General features: G+C 49.3%; 1 protein-coding gene and 1 long non-coding RNA gene across 2 annotated transcripts; one reads left to right on the forward strand and one right to left on the reverse strand.

The window, feature by feature from the left end:
- Positions 1-617: 617 nt before the first annotated feature.
- Positions 618-5,138, forward strand: LOC117669621 (uncharacterized). The gene is made up of 3 exons (XR_004592488.1): positions 618-771; positions 3,566-3,715; positions 4,961-5,138. It is a non-coding gene; the product is annotated as an uncharacterized LOC117669621 (long non-coding RNA).
- A 2,083-nt stretch (positions 5,139-7,221) lies between these two features.
- Positions 7,222-20,173, reverse strand: LOC117669580 (waprin-Phi1). Its single transcript, XM_060694293.2, has 4 exons — positions 20,009-20,173; positions 19,560-19,709; positions 8,770-8,922; positions 7,222-7,384 (listed from the first exon to the last, which is right to left on the reverse strand). Exons 1-3 carry the CDS (start codon positions 20,109-20,111, stop codon positions 8,771-8,773), a joined length of 405 nt encoding a protein of 134 aa, XP_060550276.2. The 5' UTR covers positions 20,112-20,173; the 3' UTR covers positions 7,222-7,384; position 8,770.
- Positions 20,174-22,297: the final 2,124 nt, after the last annotated feature.

The raw sequence follows: 22,297 nt of genomic DNA on the forward strand, positions 1-22,297 counted from the left end.
AATTTAAAACCCCAGGTTAAGAACGAATTAAAATTTACATTAAAATTTACATTAGAAAGAGAATGGGAGAGGTTAGGCCAGAGCAGCCTGGTGAAATAAAAAGGTCTTGAGAGCGCGGCAGAAGGTGCATAGATCCGGGATCCTCCGTATCTCCGGGGGGAGCTCGTTCCAGATGGTAGGTGCCCCCACAGAGAAGGCTCTCCCCCTGGGGGCCGCCAGTCGGCATTGTTTGGCCGACGGAACCTGGAGGAGCCCCGCTCTGTGAGATACTGTAATATCTCACAGAGAGGGACTGTAATACCGTAAAGAAATAAACGGAACCTCCGGAGTCCCAACTGTGGCTTTGACAGGGGAGCTGCGTGACCTTCTCAGGTAATCCCCGCGTGCAAACATAGATTGTAACTCAGGATCCAGGAAGGAGCAACAGAACAGCCCCAGGGCTCCCCATCTCTGCCCACACAAAGCCTTATTGTAAGCACGAGGGACCTTTCATTGATAAAGACGTAGGTTTGTCTTCCTCACCTGCCTGGCTCACCTGACAAAGGAAAGGCCACCTGTCTGTTTTGTTGAGAAAGTGATTGTGACACCTTTCCAGTTCCCCTTGTTCCCACAAGGGCCCTTCTCACTTCTCACTTCCTCAAAGCAGGACTTAAAGGTCCATCTGCCCAGCCCAACCTGGCATTCTGGGCACCATGAAAGCTACGCACGTTCTCCTCCTTCTGGGTCTCCTCCTCCTCCTGGCTGAGACACCCCCTTCAACGGGACAAAAGGGTAAGGTGGGGGGTCTCCAAATTCTTGCTTCATTGTGTGCGCTTCATATCCACATGGTCCATCTCCCCTCTTCCCTTGGAACAAGTCAGAGACTGAGGAAGATGGAAGGGACCACAACGGACATTACGTCTGGCCATCTGGGAAGCCAATGAAAGTATCTTCTAATAAAGGAGAATATTTGTAGCTCAGGGTTGAAATGAGGGTGCTCTCTGCACTTGCTTGTTTTCTTCCAGATGTTTCATGACCCAACTAGGTAATATCATCAGTGCTGGAAAGGGAGGGGGGTTTGCAGAGTGGTGGAAGAGGAGAAGGAAGAGGAAGAGGAGGGAGAGTGAAGAGACCCTGATTCTCTCTGAGTTTGGTAGTTTTCTTGCAGACGTTTCATGACCCAACTAGGGAACATCATCAATGCTAGAAAGAAGTGGGGTTTATGGAGAGGAGGAGGAGGAGGAGGAGGAGGAGGAGGAGGAGGAGGAGGAGGAGGAGGAGGAGGAGGAGGAGGAGGAGGAGGAGGAGGAGGAGGAGGAGGAGGACTGTGGGTTCCCTGGTACTCTCTGTAGTGGTAGTTTTCTTGCAGACATTTCATTACCCAACTAGGGAACATCATCAATGCTAGAAGGAAGTGGAGGAGGACTGTGGAGTCCCTGGCATTCTCTGTGGTTGATGGTTTTCTTGCAGACGTTTTATTACCCAAACTAGGTAATATCATCAGTGCTAGAACGTCACAAGTGTCAGATATTGCCTGCATATGATGCACCAGAGACTAGAAGGGGTTAAGTCTTTACAGACATCACACGTGACTATATCAGCCAATGAACTCTCTTATTGGACTCTTACCTCGAAACCACTTGGATATCTTCCCCTTTTTTCTCTCTCTCTCATCTATCTCTCAGCAAGACAACACGTGAACTTCTCTCTCCTCTCAACATCTGAGTCATACAGTTAGGGTAAAAATGCAACAGGACACCCTGTCCATTATCGTATGCATGTATATATTTGTCAATAATAAAACAACCTTTTGAATCTGAAGCTGTATTGACCAAATAACTTCCTCATAGAACCAAATGAGCACGACCATCAATATATATCTGATAACAAGCACTATTGATATTACCTAGTTTGGGTAATAAAAGCACCAAGCTCAGAGACCACCAAGGAGCCCTCAATGTATCTTCTCTTCGTTTGCTAAAATTATCCTTTGACCCTTTTGAATATGACTGGTATTTACCAAGCAAGGCCATTTGCCCTCAGGTTCTGCCCTTCAGCCAATTCCTCCGTATTAGATGGTGCTCATTATTGGGGTTCCCACCTGGGCCAAGGCCCACCTACTTCTGCTCCCAATCCTGGGCAGTTCCTTTCAAGTGCTCTGGCCCCACTTTTTCCAGTTCTTGGGAAGTACAGCCCAGCTGTTCCCAGGAGAACAGCTCCTCCCCGCAGGCACCTCCCCCCAGGTACCATTTGTGCAGGTAGCTTGAAGATGGGTGGACTTTAACTCCCAGAATCCCCCAGCCAGCAGCGCTGGCTGGGGGATTCTGGGAGTTGAAGTCCACCCATCTTCAAGCTTCCAAGGTTGAGAAACACTGTTCTATAGGAAGCAGTAAAGGAAACCCCACTGGTGTCCCCAATTTCTCCCTCCCCGTTCCTAAATCGTGGTGTTTCTGCCCAGATACCTTGTGATAGAGTTGAGCTTTTGCATCTTAGGGAGGGATGGTAGCTGCAGGAGGAAGTCCAGCCTCCAGTGGGTCTCTGGTCATCTAGACTTTATGGGTGAAGCATCACAAAACACCTATGCTCATCCTCACTTGCACCACTGACCAACTGGCCAGGAGATGCACAGAAGTGCCCAATAAATGATAGGCCTATGAATGAAGTGGGAGTCTCCCAACCAGCCTCAGGGTCAGCTCCCTTTCTAGCTTCTACAAGTTGCTTTCCACCACAATCGCTTGCACATCAGCCCAACTTGTCCTTTGCTGCATCAAAAGTGACCTGCTGCACTGACACCCCTTTCCTCTTGTCCTTCTTTGACCTCAGAATGGACTTCCTTCTCTGACCTTCTTTAGGATCAAAATTTGGCCATTGTTTGCCATCCACTTCTCCCTACACCCAGTCTTGTAACAGGATTCATAAAAGTATGTCTAGGAAGGTTCTCCATCGTCCAGGTCATGATTGTCCCAAAGGTGCTTTATCAAAAGCACTGAAGTCCTGAACCGAAGAAGCTTCTTGGATGAGAAGCAGAACATCTTCAAGGAAAAATAAAGTCCAGTTGCCTCTTGAAAAAGCACATTTGGGGCAAGATTCATAGAAATTATCCACGGCCATAATCTTAATCTCCCATGATGTTAAATTGAGATTAATATATTTAATTTAATTTATTTTTACATACACTGGAACCTCAAAAAATGTTCAGTAAGGACTGGTTAGAGTCCCCATTCTTTTTGGAGAGAGGAGCAGGCATTGATTGGTTAGTTTGCTCTTTTATTTATTTATACAATAATTCCTACAACTGTTACTTTGGGAGCCAACTTGAAGGGGACGGTTGAGATGCCTCTGGATAAGTCCCTGCCTGTCCAAGAGCTTCCCTGCTCTTCTTGGCTCTACTTTGGCTCTAATTCTTGGAATTTACCAAGAATTTAAGGATTGTGGATTATTCAGCCTGGCTAAAAGAATCATTATGCAACACTAAAAGAGAAACATTTATGTACTGATGCTTGAATACTTGTTTGTTTGATTTGTTCAGCATAATAACCCAGCATAAAACAAAAGAAACCACTAATTACTGGGCTGTTCTATTTAGTTCTATCTGGGAAGCGTGGCACATGTCCCCGAGCACCTGAAGGCCTGTTCTCTACTTGTGACGTGAAGTGTAAAAGTGACTGGGAATGTGATGGCAATCAGAAGTGTTGCAATTATGCTTGTAGCGTTCGGTGCATGAATCCTGTCTAAGGTAAGAGCATTGAGTTGTATAGCACTCGGCAGAGCTTTGTAGATCCCAGAATGGACTGGATCCAAGTGGATCTCTCTGGAATCTCTCTGGAAGCTTCTGTCCTTCTTGAGTCTGTCCTTGGATGAGCCAAGACCCAAGTACAATGGTGAGGAAAGGAGACCATCCAGGACTTCTCCAGCCATGAGAGACCAGCCAGAGGAGGCCAGTCCCACCTCAGAAGGATGGACAGAGAGGGTGGGGGGGGGAGGGGGAAGTTCTCTCTTAGCTGAGCCTCAAGAGGGGATCCGATTCTGGTTTAGGAAGATTGGGGGCCAGATAGGTAGATAGATAGATACAGTAGACAGACAGACAGACAGACAGACAGACAGACAGATATGGATGGATGGATGGATGGATGGATAGATGGATAGATGGATAGATAGATAGATAGATAGATAGATAGATAGATATGGATGGATAGATAGATAGATACAGTAGATAGATGATAGATAGGTAGATAGATACAGTAGATAGATAGATAGATAGATAGATAGATGATAGATACAGTAGATAGATGATAGATAGATGATAGATGATAGATGATAGATAGATGATAGATGATAGATAGATAGATAGATAGATAGATAGATAGATAGATAGATTAGTTGATAGACAGGCAGAGATGCCAGAAGAACTTGGTGCCACCATCCCACTTCTCTGATGTCACCCCCACATTCTCTCTGAGCCCCCCCCAATGCTTTGGGGAAGAGTGAGATGTTAAGGGCTCTTAACACCCGGAATGTTAAAAACTGTGTGTGTGTGGAGGGGGGGGGGCGGCTGTTGGTTCTTGTGGGGGTGGGGGTGGGAGTGTGCTCCATAGAGTAGGGTCTGCAATGGAAAAGGCATGCTTCTGAGGACCTGCAAAGTGGCAACCTTTAAAGGAAGGGGCCCGGAGCGTGCCCTGGTGGGATCATGGGCAGATACTGTCAGGGGGAGGGAGCCCTGCAGATACGGAAACCCAGGGTTGATTAGTTGAGCCAGCCTGAGACTCTAATTTCTGAGTCCCAGGGAGGGTCTCTATCCCAATTAGTGATGGTCCTCATTGGATTATTGCACCATTGCATGTGCTCCAAGGAGCCACCTTTGGAAATCTCCCTTGTTGAGAGAGAAGGTCCAGGGCTGGTCTAGAGGTCCAATCAGTCCTTGGGCCGTGCAGAAGACAGCCGTGGACTAAAACCACACGCCTGGCTCTCTTTCTTTTCACAGGACCCTCCGAGTGGAGACTGGGCTTCTCGGCATTGGAGCTTCGCTTTTCCGAATTGTGCCCAGTACACCAAGTTGACCCCAAGACCCTTCTTCTGTCCTGGACCACCTGGAGACCCTCCCCCAATCCCACCCTGGGCTCATTCCTTCTCTTCTGCAATAAAGCATTGGCTCTAGCTGCCCTCTTGGTCTCAGGTCTCTCCTTCTGCCTCTTTGGGGGTTTCCCCTCCCCACTTTGATCTGTGTCCCCCCCCCCACCCATGACAGAGGAAGAGGGGCTGAGGGGCAGCACATCCTTCCCCAATGTGGCTTTCCAGAAAGAGCGTGTCAAGGGGAGCAGAAATCCCTGAAACTCAGTCCCCACAAAGGGTTTACTCCAGAGTAAGTCTGGGATAGAAATGGAGACTCTGCTGTCTTGCCATGGCTCCCCAAGGATGGTCTGGCTGGAGACAATGAAGGCCAACTCAGAGAAAGTTTTCTGCCTTTGTTTAATGAACAAGAAAAGAGAGAAGCAGCAGGAAAAAAATCAGGAAAACAGAATGGCAGGAAAAATATTAGGTGTATGAGGGCTTCTTATGCATGTAGATATTTGTCCAGTTTAAACATATGTTGTTATAGCTGTCCATGCAAAATCTTTGCAGGCTCCTGTTCATAAGTCACCAATAATTTCATTACCTCAGCACGGAGTGATGAATCTCTCAGCCAAGAGAAAAGCATCCACTTCCTCTCTCCATTCATCAGTTTCCACTTAAAAGTGCAGGGACGAAAAGAACTCAGTCACTGGGGAACCTTCAACCTTTCCCAGAGTCCAACTAACGACTGCAGCGCCCCCTCCTGGAATAGAGCAGCCGAGGGTCTCCGCAAAGCAGATTCCCACGCCTCCTCCTCCATCTATCTCCCACCGCCCGGCCATCCCCCCTTTCTCTTCTTCACCCAGCCACAGTGGACGTCCTTCTCCTTTGGGGTTTCTTGCACACTCGGCTGGCAGGGAATTCCACTTCACGCCCATTTGCACACCAGCTCCCACCAGCTCAGCCCCCACTGGATCAGAGCCACCAAGCCGGTCTTTACGGGAAGCTCCCTAAAACAAAGGGACCTGCACATTTCCATTTCCATGTGTATTTTATACTTTGATAAGTTTAATAAAATTATATATTTTTTAAAAAAGTGTGAGTGCCCACGCGCGGAGTTCCCAGGCAAGGATTTAAATCTAACATTTGGCTGCCTATGTCAGATGAGTCTCAAGGAGAGAGAAAACCGGTCATGTGCTGCCCCCTGGTGGTGCATGAAAAGAGAACACTCAGAGGTTTTTTTTTTGTAGTCGTAAAAGAAAATTTTAGCAGGATGTCCACTAGAAACAGCATCTTCTAGTGCCCTCCAACCATTCTTGGCTGGATTTTGATGCAGTTGTTTAAAGTATTGGACTTCCAAGTCTGGGTGACGTACAAGACTAGAGAAAAAACATAAAGGGAAAGGTTTCCCTGTCCAGTCGTGTCCAACTCTGGGGATGATGCTCATCTCTGTTTCTTGGCCAAGAAGCCAGCGTTGCCCAAAGACACTTCCGTGATCATATGGCCAGCATGACTTTATGCCAAAGGCAAATGGAACGCTGTTCCCTTCGCACCCAAGGGGTACCTATTTATCTACTCACGTTTGCATGCTTTCAAACTGCTAGGTGGGCAGATCCCCACTACCTAAGGATGAAGAGATTTAGAGAGGCAGTTCTGCTATCAGGGCATGGCAGGGCATCCGTAACCTCTGCTTGCCCTTCCTTATCACCTGCCACCTTTGTTTCCATCACACCTGGAGGCTCTCTGAATCAACCAGAGGGATCCATCAAACAGCTGGATTGACCTTTTCCTCTTAAATTGGAGATGTTTTGGACCACAACCTTCAGTTTCAAAAGAGAAGTGGTGGGTGGAAGAGATGGCCAGTGTTGAGGAACTGCTAGCCAGGCTGGAAGGAGGGGTCAAGTGGGGATCTAGCTTGGAGTCCTTGTGCAGCCACAAGAGGCATCATTTGAGCCTCCCTGAGTTCCAATGGCAGGCAGGCAGTCCGAGGAGATTCTTGTAACTTAGGCAGAAGTCAATAGAGTTGCTGACTATCAACTATCCATGAGTGGCTCTGGTTGCTTAATATCAGGGAAGGATCCCACTTTTTCCCCCCTCCCTCCCTCCCTGGCCAGAGCTAAGTAGAGAAGGGGGCCCTGCTGCCAAAGGGAAGGTTGGCCAAGCAATTGGCATAAAACCAGAAGATCCAGAGGCTGCTGTGTGAAACGAGAGCTTTACTGAAAAAGAGGGGAGGGGTGGAGGGTCTCCAGCATAGAGGGTTGGCTAGGCTTGGGCAGGAAGGAGGCCAAGGGTGTCACGATCCTTTCTTTAGAGTCCAGTCCTGTGAATGCATCGGGTTCCCCAGCCTGAGCTGTACCTGCAGAACAAAGGAGAAATAAGGCCTTGGTTAGGGTTAGGGTTAGGGTTATTGATTGGAAAAATGAGGAAATACCAACAAAAGACAAAGTTATTAAAAAAAATCATGGAATGTGCTGAAATGAGTAAATTGACATTTGAAATTAGAGAACAAGAAGACAAACAATATTATAAGATATGGGATTTATTTTATCAATGGCTAGATAATAAAACATGGAAATGAAATATGAAATATGAAATGAATGTTATAATATAATATTTGAAAATAATTTTTATGAAACGATAAAGCCATAGTTAAATAAATGACAAATGAGGAAACTTATTAATTTGATAATATGAGAAATGAGATACTTAGTAAATTATGAATACGGGGATGATGCACAAAAGATTTGTAACTGACCAACACACTGTTTGCAATTGTAATGGATGATAGATTTATGTTTTATGTTTTGTTTAAAAATTTAAAAAAAAATTCAAAAAAAAAAATAAGGCCTTGGTAAGGCCACACCTGGAATATCGCATCCAGTTTTGGCCACCACCATATTATAAAAAAAGATGTTGAGACTCTGGAAAAAGGGCAGAGGAGAGCAACAAAGATGATTAGAGGACTGGAGGCTAAAACACATGAAGAACGGTTGCAGGAACTGGGTGTGGCCAATCTAGAGAGAAGAAGGGTTAGGGGAGACAAGATAGCAGCCTTCCAGTATTTGAGGGTCTGCCACAGAGATGAGGGGGGTCAATTTATTTTCCAAAGCCCCTGAAGGCAGGACAAGAAACAACGGATGGAAACTAATCAAAGAAAGAAGCAACCTGGGACTAAGGAGAAACTTCCTAACAGTGAGAACAATTAATCAGTGGAAGAACTTACCTCCAGAAGTCTTGGGCGCTCTATCACTGGAGGTTTTTAAGAAGAGACTGGATAGTCCTGTAATGGTATAGGGTCTCCTGCTCCAGAAGGGGGCTGGACTAGCAGACCTCCAAGGTCCCTTCCAACCCTATTAATTCTGAGACTCTTTTTTCTTGTCCTGCCTTCAGAGGCTTTGGAGAATAAGTCGACCCCCTCCTCTTTGTGGCAGCCTCTCAAATACGAGAAGACTTCTATCCTGTCACTCCTAATCCTTCTTTTCTCCACATCGGCTCTCTCCTTTCCTGGACCTCTTTCCCCTTGAGGGGCTTTGCTTCTCTCTGCACCCCATCCCGCACTTTGCTTGTGGGTCCAGGCTCTGGGTTGGTGTCCCTCCAGAGCACCTTGTCGGGGGGGGGGGCTTCTGCTGGACCAGGGCATAGACTCCCAGGGAGGGGTCCTCTCTGCTCTCTGGCAAGGGGGTCCTTTGCACCCCAAGACATCCCCTTTCCATGCGTGTCCCATGAACCAAAGTTGCTCACCTCAGGGCCTGGGCTGTGAGCAAGTCATATGCCCGCAGCCATTTTTGCAGCACTTCTCGTCGTTTGGACAGCTTGAATCCGTTTTACACGTGCTTCTGCAAAGACCCAGAGGTGGGATGGGCAAGTCCACATTTGGGCAGGACCCGGCTTTCCCTGCAAGGAGAGAAGAGCAAAGAGTGAGCTGGGAAGTCCTTGGTGGGAGGGGGCATCACAGAAATCAGAGGAAGCCTGCAAAAGTCCTGGGGAGGATCTGTTGGCCCTGCTCCAGGGGGGCTTTGCTGCTGGTGGGCACGGCTTGGGGGTCTTGAACCCACTGTTTCAAGAGAAGCCGTGGAGCAGGGGTCACTTTTGAACCTCAGGGACCACTAAATTCATAATTTTAAATCCGGCAGACCACTAATATGATCTGCCTAATGACTGGCTGGGTGGGTGTGGCTAGGTGGTCATATGACTGGGTGGGCATGGCCAACTCAATGTCACTCACGTCAAGAGGCACCCCGCCAGCCTCTACTCACCCCTCCCCTCCCAGCCACTCCTCGCCTCCCCGCCTGGGCTCCTTAGGGCCCCAACAGGAAGCAGTTGTTGGAGCTAAGCAGCCACCACAAGAAAGAGTTGGCAAAACAGCTGCTCAGCTCAAATTGGATCTGACCGAGAAGGAAGCTCAGCAGAAGCACCTCACTGAGGACTAGGAGCATAGGCTTTCGAAGCAGAGGAAAGACCTGTGGGAGTGCAAGGCCAGGTAACTGGTGCCTGGAGGCTCAGCGGGCTGAGATGGTCAGCCAGTTCCAGACCACGATGCCCTCCGACTCTTCGACACCAGCAGCGCTTCCCTCCAACCTTTGCCCAAAGCCCCCCACCAGGAGGCCGAAGCAGACTCCAAGTCGGAATTTCTGTTCCCGTTCCTCTGACCCACACAAAAAGACCCTGAAGGGGGAGACTCTCTGCAGCAACACAAATGTCCATTGCACACATGGACCCAGGGGCCGTAGTTTGAGGACCCCTGATTTAGTGCAATATAAAAAATGCAAATAATTTTTCTGTGGACCACCAACATTTTCTCATGGACCACCAGTGATCCACGGACCACCAGTTGGTGACGGCTGTCCTGGAGAGTTCTTCAAAGTCCCAGCCGGGAAGAGCCAGGAGCATCTTCACAAAGCAGGCAGGAGCTGCAGGAGCAGAAGAATCAAGAGGGATGTGTAGGTGCCCCCACCCATATTTTGACACTGTGAGGAGCATATTTGGGGTCTGACCCCGCTCATTCACACCCGCTCTCTGCAGCTGCTCTTTTGTTGTGTGCTCCAGAGGCTGAGAAATCATGCAGTCTGGCCCAGTCTGGGCATTGGGCATACCGTGCCTTAAACAGCCCACAAAAACGACAACGATTTGTTTAGAAGTGAAGCTGGGAGCAACTTGGTGATTTCTAACTATTCTGGCAAGAAGGCAGCCCAGCCTACTTCAGCCTCTGCAGCAGAAATTCCAGGTCTCGTCTGCAACTCCGGAGAGCATCCAGATTGGGGGAAGGGCGAGCGCCCCTTGAATAGCTGGCTCTGAGCCACGCAGGGCTTTCAAACCTTGTTCAGGTTCAGCTGGACAGGCACCGGCCACCAACACGGCACACCCGGAACAAGCAGGTGCCGGCACCCTCAGACTGCCCTGCAAACAGCTGCTCGTTGCAAAACTCCAAATAAGTTTCAGGAGGCAGAAACAAGAGCAGCTGACCTTAAGGGCTGGAGAAGGGTCACCAAATCTGGCCAGCTCAGGAGGCAGTTATGGGTTCCTTTGTTCTTTCTCCACTCCCACTGCTTCACTTGACTGGCCTTTAGTCATCCCAACCCCCCCCCACAAAAAAAACTTTAACCTTAGACTGGCTACCGTTGACCTCACCCCATTCCTAAGAGGTCCATAAAGGGAGCGTGCATAAGCGCACCAGGGTGCCTTCCGTCCCTGTCCTAATTTTCCCTTTAATTGTATTCATTTTACGTATTCAATTCATGCTTATGCTTACACATATTATCTAATACGTACTCGACAAAATAAATAAATAAAATAAATAAATAAAATCCATTTGGGATAACTCAATGCGATAAATGTTTTCCACCCCGTTTCTTCTATATTATTTCTATTTCTCGAGCATTTATTGTGTTGAGTTATTCCACGTGGAATTGTCCCACAGCAAGTTGTCCTGTGGGGAGCTGGCCATGTCGAGATGGCCACGGTGAGATTGCCACACTGGGTTGGCCACGGTGGGACGGCCACGGCTAGTTGTCCCATCTCAGGAAGGGACACGGCTGATGCACTAGACTAGAGAAAGCGAATTCTGGCATACGTGTGTCCCAGGTAACACGCCACAACATTTTGGGTGACACACTAACATTCATGACACCCACAACTGTCCTTGAAAGCATGCCCTGTTCTCGTGTGGTTTTCGGAGGCCGCGGAGGCCGCTGGAGAAGGCGGAGTGCTCTTGCATGGCCTCCGGCCCACCCGAAGTCACTGGAGAGAGAGAGAGAGCGTGCCATGCTCTCCGTGGGCTCTGCAGCGGCTCACCTTTGATCGGCAAGCGAAACGTGATCATCTCTAGCCTCTTATGCAGTTTTAAGGCTTGCAGCTGCCATAGAAAAGCTGCTTCAGAAGCCGCTCCAGGGGGGTAGGCCCCGATCTACCCAGGGTGGGCTTGTATGGGCTGCAGGGATCTTTCCCATAAATAACAGCGCCTGAAGGGAAGTGGCACACAGCGGATCCCGAGGCTCACATACACAATAGGCCTGCATGTTTTTTTTAAAAAAATAAACAAATACAGGTAGCCCTCGGCTTACGACCGCAACTGAGCCCAAAATTTCTGCTGCTAAGCGAGACATTTGTTAAGTGAAATTTTCCCCATGTTGCAAGCTTTCTTGCCATGGTTTTTAAGGGAATCATTGCACTTGTTCAGTTAGTAACACCGTTGTTAAGTGAGTCTGGCTTCCCCCTTGACTTTGCTCGCCAGAGGGTTGCCAAAGGGGATCACATGACCCCCCCTGGGACACAGCAACCGTCATAGATACCAGTCAGTTGCCAGTTTTGATCATGTGACCATGGGGATGCTGCAACGGTCATAAGTGTGAAAATAAAATACTACCTGTATGTAAAAAATTGTTTCCTTGTGTGTCTGTGTACACAGGCATAGGTGTGTCAAGTTAGGCATTTGATACATCGAGCCCAAAAAGTTCACCATCATTTCAGCAGACTTACTTATACAAAAGACTTTCTTGCCTCGGTGCCATCGGCTCTCTCCGATTCGGCCGTACTGGACCAGAGATTATTTGGACCCCTGTCAGTCAGCCTTGATACAGGAGAGAAACCACAGTGGTTCCCACCGGTTGATGGTGGGGGCAGCAGATCCGTCCTCTTGGTGACCTTTGTACTGTTGCTCATGTTGCTCTTGGAGTCCTCCTGGACACTTTGTGGTCAAAGTCCTCTTGGTGGCCTTTGTACTGTTGGTCACGGCGTCCTTCTGGACACTGTTGGATTGGGGGCCCTGCGCGACAGCGGTTCCCCTCCCTCTTCTGTGGATGTTTCCGTTTGATGGTTGTGGGCAGGGGTGAAATCCAGCAGGTTCTGACAGGTTCTGGAGAACCAGTAGTGGAAATTTTGAGTAGTTCGGAGTACCGGCAAACGTCACCTCTGGGTGGCCCCCGAGTGGGGTGGGAATGGAGATTTTGCAGTATCCTTCTCCTGCCATGCCATCCAAGCCACGCCCACCAAGCCATGCCCATGCCCACCAAGCCACGCCCATGCCAACCAAGCCACGCCCATAGAACCGGTAGTAAAAAAATTTGGATTTCATCACTGGTTGTGGGTGAGGAGAGATTGGCCCAATGGGGTCTCCTTTAGAAGCCCCCCCGATTTTGGTTCTCTCCCCCATTCATTTTAACATGTCATGGAAAACCTGGAAGAGGTCAGTCTTTGGTTCGGAGGGCCAAATCATCAACAGATGCTGAGGACACCCAACAGTGCATCACACCCAGGGCAGTACTGGCAACGTCTGGAGTAGGGTTTGAAGGCCGTTGGGGTCTTGATGGAAAGAAATGGGTTTAATTCAAGCAGGACAGAGTTGCTGTTTGCTCATCAGGCCCCCCACCCTGTCCGCTATCGTTTTTTTTGCCAAGAGGGAAGAAAATGGATCTCCTGGAACCTCCTTCCCCAAAAAATTCCGGAGAATTTGATGACAACATCTCAGCCCCTGCATGAAGAAGCTTCCCCATTTGAGAAGAAGACTGAAGCTTCTGAACCTTCCCATGACTCCCAAAGGGCCATCAGGGAAGTCTTGTCCTTTGCTTGCAGAAATACGAACAAGCCCTGGCGTCAAAAGGCAGAACTGCTCTGGCATGATGTAAGGACCGTGAAGTAGCACCTCCTGGTATGCTCAGGAACTTTGCTGTCTACGCAGAAGAAGCTACAGAAGGACAGTGGGAGGTTGACTTGCCCCAAGCAGCTGAGTCCTCAGCCGTCTCTTTACAAGCTGAGACATCTTCATGGGATCCTTCCCCATCTCAGTGGCTGGATTTGGTTAGCTGTTCTTCGGATGTTGGAAAAGGACAGACTGAAACAGGTGGGGAGTCAAGAGAGGAACCAGCCTGGACTCCATAAATGGTCCAAGTCAAATCTTTCTTGAATTCTTGAAGTGATAAACAATTGAAAGTTTGGCAAACTGGAGTGAATAAGTTCGTCTGGAACGAGAAGAAGCCGAGAGTGAAATTGAAAATTATGCAAGATGTTCCAGAAAGAGGAGGTCTTAAACTTCCAAACCTACAGCTATATTATGATGCAGCAGCTTTAACTTTAACAAGTGATTGGTTTGGAAGTAAAAAGGTTGGAATATTGAATGCAGAAAGTTTTGATCTTGAATTTGGATGGCATGCTTACTTATTTTATGATGACAAAGTTGATAAAGTATTTAAAAGTCATATACTTAGAGACTCTTTGATGAGAGTTTGGAAGAAGCACCGACTCAAATGGGATTATAAAATACCGCTATGGCTGGATCTTGGTCATACTTTGTGGAATACAAATATAATGTCACTCGGGGGGGGTTTATACAAAGAGGTTCTTATTACAGATGCGGGCAGATGGCAGCTGAAGACACTGCAGACACTGTTGGACGAAGGGATTAATTTAACTTGGTTACAATATAATCAATTACAATTGAGATGGAAAGAGGACCAAAAAACTGGTATTATGTTGCATGAGGAAGAATTGGTTAGACATATAAGAGAGAAAGGTCCAATGCATATCAAAAGGCTTTATAATGTTTTGCTAGAAAGGGACTCAGAAACTGAATTAGTTAAAGACTGTATGATTAAGTGGGCACAAAATTTTGAAGAACCAGTGATGTTGGAAACTTGGGAAAAAATTTGGGTTCAGAATGTTAAATTTACACAGTCGCAGAATCTGAGGGAAAATTTCTATAAAATGTTTTATAGATGGCATTTAGATCCCAAAAAGTTGTCATGTATGTACCCTAATGTTCAGCCAAAATGTTGGAGATGTGAATGTTTGGATGCTACGTATTATCATGTTTGGTGGACCTGTAGGAAAGTTAAGGCTTTTTGGATAAAAATCTGGTGGGTCATGCAGAATGTTTTGAAGGAAAAAATTCAATTCTCTCCACAATTGTTTTTATTGGGTATAGTTAAGGGTTTTACATCGGGAGAAACAAAACTGATATTGTATATGATAACAGCAGCAAGATTGTTGATAGGTAAATACTGGAAGAATGAAGCTTTGCCCACTATTGAGGAATGGACTTTGAAGATGGCCAGTTTTGCAGAGATGGCGAAGATTTCAGCATACTTAAAAGACTGTTCACAAGAGACTTATGAATGGGAATGGAAAAGATGGATAGAATATGTTCAGAACAAATACCAAACTAGAAAGTATCAAATAGCTTTTACTTGAAAATAATGTATTGGAAATATTTTAATGTAATGAGGTAAAAAGAAAAATTATACAGGGGAGGGAGGGGTTCAAGTTTATACTTAAGTGTCATATTAAGGGTTTTTTTTCTTTTTTTTTTCTACGAGTTATGAGTATATTATAGGGAAGTCTGGGGGGAGGGGAGGGTTAGGGAGGGTTAGGGAGGTTGGGAAGTTTGGGGGTGGTGGTGGTGGGGGGGAAAAGGGGTGAAAATGTAATTGTAAAATTTTTGCAATAAAAAAAAATCTTTCTTGAATTCTGTTGATCCTTATAGAGCGCCAATTTAGTGCTGACCGTTAGATGACCAGATTCGCGTCGTGAGCAATAAATCAACTTCACTGGAACTTAACCTGGGGCCCTGATTCTTTGCACCTGACATGGGATGAGTCGTGTTCATCACCTTTGCTCCTCTACCTGCGTTTCTTAGTAACCTCGGTGTCTTCTCCCAGTCCCACTCGGAGAATCAAGTCTGGAAGTGGTAGCTCCCAGGTCCCTCCTGTCCGGGTGTCCTGGCTGCAGGTTCCACTTGGCATGCAGCGGTTGAGGAAGACCACGCTGTGGCTCTGCTCTTTCTGGAAGCTTCCAGGGATCTTTGCTGAGCTTTCCTCCTCTTCTGGAGACAGGCTGACATCCCCCAGTTGCTGTGCGAAGGACCCAGAAAGTGATCCAGGTGGGACAATCTTCTGGGGAGGGAACCTTGGTCTGACCCCGCCAATCCTTTGGAAATGCATCCCTCCTGCTTTAAACCCCCCTCCCCCATTTATCACCTCCTTGGCAGGCAGGTAGATGGCTTCGTAGCGGCTTTCTCAGCTAAGGCAGAAGGTGGAATGTCGTCCCGTCTTCTCTGCATATTTGAGGCCGGTGATTCAGGGCCGTTTCTTACTTCTGACAGTGGCTTCCTCTGCGCCAGAGTAAGAAGCCCAACTGTGGCTGGTTTTCTTCCTGGCCAACATCCTAGAAGGACTCAAGGACTTCCTGCTGTACCTGGAACAGGGGAGCAGCCTCTGCCAGTTTAGACCACCCCACCCCAGTCCTGGCACTGCCGTCGTCCTGCCAGGCTCTTCTGAAGCTCCTTCCCACCCACCCCCGGCCATGTCCCCCCCCCCACTTCCTTGTTCTTCCCATGGTAGGAATGCAGGTGAAACCAGACCCAGAGCGGAGGGACCCGCCCAGGAAAAACACAGATCTGGAGACAATCCAGAGGCTCAGCTCTGAGTCAGCTGGGAAAGGAAGGATGGCAGGCTGGGTTTCCCTGCCAGGAGAAGCCCTCTCCTCCCTCTGCCAGAGAAAGCACACTGTGTCCCAGGAAGAGCCTCACAATTTGGCAAAGAAGGGAGAGTTAGCCCAATGCCAGAGGAGCCTCCAACCTTGGGGAAAGCATGCCAGGAGCTTCTGGGCCATCCATCCATCCACACACACCCCTATTGCCAAGTTAGGCCCGTGGAGGAGCAGCTCCAGGCTGGGGGAAGAGAAGAGGGTGGGCTGTTGCTTACGGACCAGAGAGGGAAGCTGTGGGGAGGAGAAGCTGGAATTCTGGGAGTTGGGAAACGAGGCTGCGACTATTATTTAGTTCAAAGTGGATTCAGAAAATACCCTGAATGTGAACCAAACCAGGAGAGTCTGTTTGCAACCTTGTGCTCAGCATAGGAGCCCAAATCAAAGGATCCCAGACAGGGATCTATCAGGGAATCTGTTGAGCACGGTCCAAAAAACACAAGGAAGCAAATGCAGCAACAACACAATCAGAGTTCTGCCTGTTTTTAGAGTTTTGCATTCATTGCAGGTAGAGCTTCACACACACACACACACACACACACAGAGAGAGAGAGAGAGAGAGAGAGAGAGAGAGAGAGAGAGAGAGAGAGAGAGAGAGAGAGAGACTTGATCAGTGGGCCCTATCCAACAACATGAAATTCAATGTGGGGAAAAGCCAGGCTTTACACCTGGGCAGGAAAAACCAAAGGTACAATTAGAGATTAGGCGAGACCTGGCTCAGAAACAGTAACCGTGAGAGGGACCTTGGAGTCCTTGCGGAAGATCCCTTGAATATGAGCCAGCCGTGTGTGGCAGCAGCCAAAAAAGCCAATACAATCCTAAACTGCATAAACAGAGCCATAGAATCAAGATCACGTGAAGTGTTAGTACCACTTTGTAAAGCCTTAGTAAGGCCACACCTGGAATCCTGCATCCAGTTTTGGTCACCACATTACAAAACAGCTGTTGTAACTTTGGAGAAAGTGCAGAGAAGAGCAACTAAGAGGATTAAAGGCAGAGGTGGGATTCACTTACCTTCCCTACCGGTTTGCCAATGTGAGCGCCACGTTCCACGCGTGCTCGGCCTTCCATCCATGCTCTTTGCTTGCACATGTGCCTCCCATGCATGTGCACTGCCTCCAAAACGTGGCTAAACAGGGCGGCATTACATCCGGGTGGGTGGGCGGGGCCTACCACAGTCGGCACTACCGGTTCACCTGAACTAGACAGAACCGGCTGAATCCCACCACTGATTAAAGGCCTGGAGATTAAAACATAGAAAGGACAGTTGCAGGAACTGGATCAGTGGTGGGTTGGTTCAAACCGGTTCAGACCGGTTCGCAAGAACTGGTAGTAAAACTGGTGGGAGGCCCCGCCCACCACCCCGGATGTCGTCATCGCTGTGATCCCGTTGTGAACCGGTAGTAAAGGTAAGTAGAACCCACCCCTGAACTGGGCCTGGCTAGCCTAGTGAAGAGAAGGACTAGGGGGGACAGGACAGCAGTCTTCCAATATTTGAGGGGCTGCCCCAGAGAGAAGGAAGGGGGTCAAGCTGTTCTCCAAAGCACCAGAAGGCAGGACAAGAAGCAACGGATGGAAAGTATCCAAGGAGAGAAGCAACCTAGAACAAATTTCCTGACAGTGAGAACAATCAATCAGTGGAAGGGCTTCCCTTCGGATGTTCTGAGCTTTCCATCACTGGAGGTTTTTAAAGAAAAGACTGGACATCCATTTATATGGGATGGTCCAGGGTCTCCTGTTTTAGCAGGGGGTTGGACGAGAAGACTTCCAAGATCCCTTTCAGTTGGCAATCAATTGCGAGGAGCCAGCACCGTCTCACCCTTTCCAGGAAGTCTGGCTGATGGAAGGGGAGGGTATCCTGTAGCCGGGCACAGATCGGGCATCTGACCAGCAGCTGAGGACCATGAAGCTTTCGCAACCACTGTCCCCGAGGAAGGGTCCAGTGGTCAGCAGAACCTGGCCATTTCCAGCAGGAGCCTGTCCGCTCTTCCCTGACGCTGGCTCCTCCACCTGGGATTGACACGAGGGTGGCAGGGCCCTCTGGCCTCACCCGCGTGCCCCTTTACTGAAGCTGCCTGGGAGATGCTCCTGCAAGCCCATCTCCCCACCGCCACAGTTGGTGAGTTGGAGGGCAAAGGCCCCTTTGTGTAAAGAGGTGGAAAATACTGAGATCTCATTGTGGCCTAAAAGCAGGATAAACATGCAGGATAGAGCTAAATGCCTTTAATGTTGATTGGGAAGCAGCCAACAATGGTTGTAAGACTGATGCCTACATCACGGTCCTTGATTTAGAATCATTCGTTCAGCAATTGCTTGAAGTTACGATGGGGCTGAATGGGGCTTGGGGGGGGGTGTCTCTGGAATTCCCCTCCCAACTGGCACCTTTGCACGCCTTTGCTTTACGACGGACTGCTTAGCGATGGACAATCCGGTCCCAATTCCCGTTGTGCTTTGAGGACGATCTGTAACTAAGTAACTAAATAACAACAACTAACCAGTAAAGCCCTGATGATGTTACCTAGTTTGGAGAATGAAACTTCTGCAAGAAAACAGCCAAGCTCAGAGAACACCAAGGACCCCCACAGTCCTCCTTCTCCTCCTCTCCCCAAACCCTCCTCCCTTCCGGCACTGATGATGTTCCCTAGTTGGGTCATGAAATGTCTGCCAGGAAGCCACCAACTCAGAGAGCTCCAAGGGCCCCTCACAACAACAACTAAAGCGAGTTTAGTTATTGAAAGCCCCAGAACTTATCAATATGGTAGTTTCCTCCCCACTTTTATCGAATGCCACTTCTGCCACCCACAACGAGTCCTGCCACAGAGAATGTCCCCTCCCACACATCAAATGCAAATACCCACCAAGCACAAACCTGATCCCTTCAAGGGGTCTCGCTTGACCCCTCCTGGCCCCCAAATCCCAAATCTCCATTTCAAGGGTGAAGATCATTAAGGGAGCCAGCTGGTTCCTCTTGATCCTCTCTGTTTGAGAGCCCAACGGAGCCACTGAGAACCAGCTGCTCAGGAGAAGCACCAGGAACCCTTCCCCCCAGCAGACGGCTCCCCCCATGGACCTTCTAGTTGGCCAATTTTTGGACAAGATCTTCGGGAGCAGGCGCTGCCCAGAAGGCCTTGGAGACCAACCAATTCAAGAGATCAACAGTTCCTGGACTCCATGATAGCAGCCAGCAAACCCAGCACCTTGGGGATGGCATTAAGGGCAGAAATGCAGGAGGAGAAGTGGTTCCATGAGCCACAGCATCCCCATGGAGGCTGCCCACAATGCTAAATGAGCTTTCTAAGTTGGCATGATCTGGATGCCCTCCTCCAGATCAGTGCCAGGCTCCACTTCCTCCCCAGATCACGTCCCTGCAGTCACGTCTGTGGCGTTTGTCTGTGCTCCCAAGCAAGCGAGTGTGTGTCTTAACGCATCGCACAAATTCCGGCCAATTGCCAGCTTGTGATTCAGCGTTTTGTGCAAAGCCAGAAGGAGGCTGATTTAGTAACCCAAGTTGACCAGCTGAAGAGCGGCTGGAACTGTCAAGACCCGTCTGCGAATACCGTCTGGGATCTGGCAGGAAGTCCCACATCCTGTCCGGCAGCACTTTTGGTTCCCCTCACAGCGGGCATCAGACTGGCACTCCTCTGTGCAGTTCCCATTGGGCATCTCCAACTCAGCCTGGGGACAGGTGCCAACTTTCTCTGCGACTGCTGGAAAAGGGCCGGGACAGAGATTGAGCCGTGGGTGCCACCTGACGACTGGGCTCCCTTGCCAGGGCTGGTGGGCATCCCCCCCACTGCTGCCACCCAGATGCCCCCAGAAGAGGGGCTGGAGTGGGGGAGGGCCCTCTGTTCACCCAGGTGCCCCATGGAATCCACCCCCAAACCCACCCACCCCCATCCCCGGAGGAGACAGGACTGTGCCCGGCCTGCTCTGGGGGTGGCTGGAGAAGGAGGCTTCCTTCTTCTTTCTCCTGGGGAAGCAGGGCAGGGCCGGCCCTTCCACCCACCTGTGGTGTTCTGTCCAGCCGTGTCAGGCTCCTGAGCACAGGTCGTGAGGAGCCCCACCAGGGAGAAGAGGAGGAGGGGGCAGCTGCCTCTCCTGGACGTCATGGTGGCTGTGCCTGAAGGAAGCTGTGGGATCCGGCCTGCCTCAGGCCAAGCTTTAAGCTCTCCCAGGTGTGGCTGGCAGAGGGGAAGGGAGGGTGGAGGGGAGGGGAGGGGAGGGAGGAGACGGGTGAGCAAGCGGCTCTCAGCTCTTGCGCAATCACAAGGAATCAGGTGTCACGGCCGGTTCCCCCACCCCCCCCTCATGCAAACCAGGAAGCTGCCAGCTCAGACAGCAGACTAGAACTGACCAGCCAACCGGCCAGGTGATGCGGACGTGCCAGGAGAGTTCACTCCACCTGCTGGGCATCAGCTCTTGGGTTCCTCAGCCTCGGTGGATCCTGCAGCCTTCTGGCATGGGCCCTGCTCAGCCCGGCCGGGGCTTTCCAGAGGAGAAGTAGGAGGATGGTCAGCGCCTGGGGTGGCCCTGGGCCTGATGCAATAAAACTGGGCAGCGCTTTCGGCCACATCACACCTCCAAGGAGTTCCCCATGGTTGTGATGGATGGCTGCTGGCAGTGGACGCTGGTGGCTTCCTGTAATGAGCTCTTGGGTGGGGCATCTCAGAGAGGCTGGCGAGATAGCAGGAAAAGTGGGCCAGAAGGATGAAAGGACACACGTCTTGGTGTCCACACAATGGAGAAGGTGCTCAAAGGGTCAGTGAGATATTGGGGCGCACCTAAAACATGGGAGGACATATCTATGGACCTCTCATTTACAGGACAGGCTCAAGAAGACCTTTGGTGGTGGACATGTCATGCCAGCACCCTATCTTGATACTCTCTGGTTCAGCAAGACCACAGCTTAGAAGATTTTCAAGATGGCTTGGAATGACCATGGTGATCTTCCTACGCTTCAGACTCCAGGAGAAGAAAGATTCTGGGTTCACTTTTGCTGGTGGGCTGTCCAGAAGCCTCTGGAGATACAACGAGGAGCCCAGAAAGGGAATGTCTCAGTGCAGGAAAGGAGCTTTGAGCTGGATCCAACCACAGATACCATAAATGGATTTGGACCATCTTCTCGGTTTGCATCCAGAAATCAATGCAGGGCAGATTTTTTGCTTTCTGTGATATCTGGATCCTTTACCATATACCCCAAATGCTGCAGAGAGATCACTTGAAGATTTGAAGAACCAGTTGGGTGAGTTGCTGCTCTTCCTTCTCACCTACAAGTGAGTTGGTGAAGGTGACCTGGATGAAATGAAATCCTGAGAGATGGAATGACTCTTGGTCTGCAGAAAATCCGAGATGGGTCCTGGGCAGGAAGGACCACAGTCCTTGATCTTGGACATCCAGATGGTTGGAACAGCCAGGGAGACAATTGTCTTGGCTCACTTGTGTAGAGGCTGCTGACTTTCACGGATCTGGCAGCCTCCTTTACAGGCATAAAGAGGGTAACAGCTCGGCACACTCTGTAATTACCCAATAACAGAACAACAGAGTTGGAAGGGGGCCTTGAAGATCTTCTAGTCCTGCTCAATCAGGAAACCCTATACCATTTCAGACAGGTGGTTTTCCAGTCTCTTCTTCAAAACCTCCAGTGATGGAGCCCCCACGACTTCTGGTGGCAAGCTGTTCCACTGGTTAATTGTCCTTACTGTCAGAAAATTTCTCCTTAATTCCAGGTTGCTTCTCTCCTTGGTTGGTTTCCATCCGTTGCTTCTTGTGCTGCCTCCTGGTGCTTTGGAGAACAGGTTGACCCCCTCCTCTCTGTGGCAGCCCCTCAAATATTGGAAGACTGCTATCCCGTCTCCCCTTATCATTCTCTTCATTAAATTCCACATCCCCAATTCCTGCAATCTTCTTCATACGTTTTAACCTCCAGCCCCCTAATCATCGTTGTGGCTCTTCTCTGCACTCTTTCCAGAGTCTCAACTGTGACATTACATTGTGGTGACCAAAACTGGACACAGTACTTACCAAGGCCTTATAAAGTGGAACTAACACTTCACGTGGTCTTAATTCTATCCCTCTGTGAATGCAGCCTAGGACTGTGATCCCGTGATCTTTCTGGGTGGATTCCTCCAGTGGCTGCCCACCAGCAGTCCCGGCCGGGTGATCTGGGCTGGGCACCCTCTTGGGTAGCAAGAGAGGCCTGTCTAAAGACAGGACTCATTGGCAGAACTGCAGCTGACCAGCCTCCTGAGCTTTCAGACGTGGCATCTTTTAAAATACATGCCTTTTTCATTGTACA

Source organism: Pantherophis guttatus, chromosome 3, assembly GCF_059756535.1.
Source record: "Pantherophis guttatus breed Tessera chromosome 3, ASM5975653v1, whole genome shotgun sequence".
In the NCBI taxonomy this organism is placed as follows: Eukaryota; Metazoa; Chordata; class Lepidosauria; order Squamata; family Colubridae; genus Pantherophis; species Pantherophis guttatus.

What these genes read in the sequence shown, in the direction of transcription:
- LOC117669580 (XM_060694293.2), bottom strand. Translation starts at nt 20,111, where the DNA reads ATGACGTCCAGGAGAGGCAGCTGCCCCCTCCTCCTCTTCTCCCTGGTG. An exon ending in GGCTGGACAGAACACCACAG is followed by an intron (nt 19,710 to 20,008) that starts GTGGGTGGAAGG and finishes GCCCTTTTCCAG; the next exon opens with CAGTCGCAGAGAAAGTTGGC. An exon ending in TTCCTGCCAGATCCCAGACG is followed by an intron (nt 8,923 to 19,559) that starts GTATTCGCAGAC and finishes CTCTCCTTGCAG; the next exon opens with GGAAAGCCGGGTCCTGCCCA.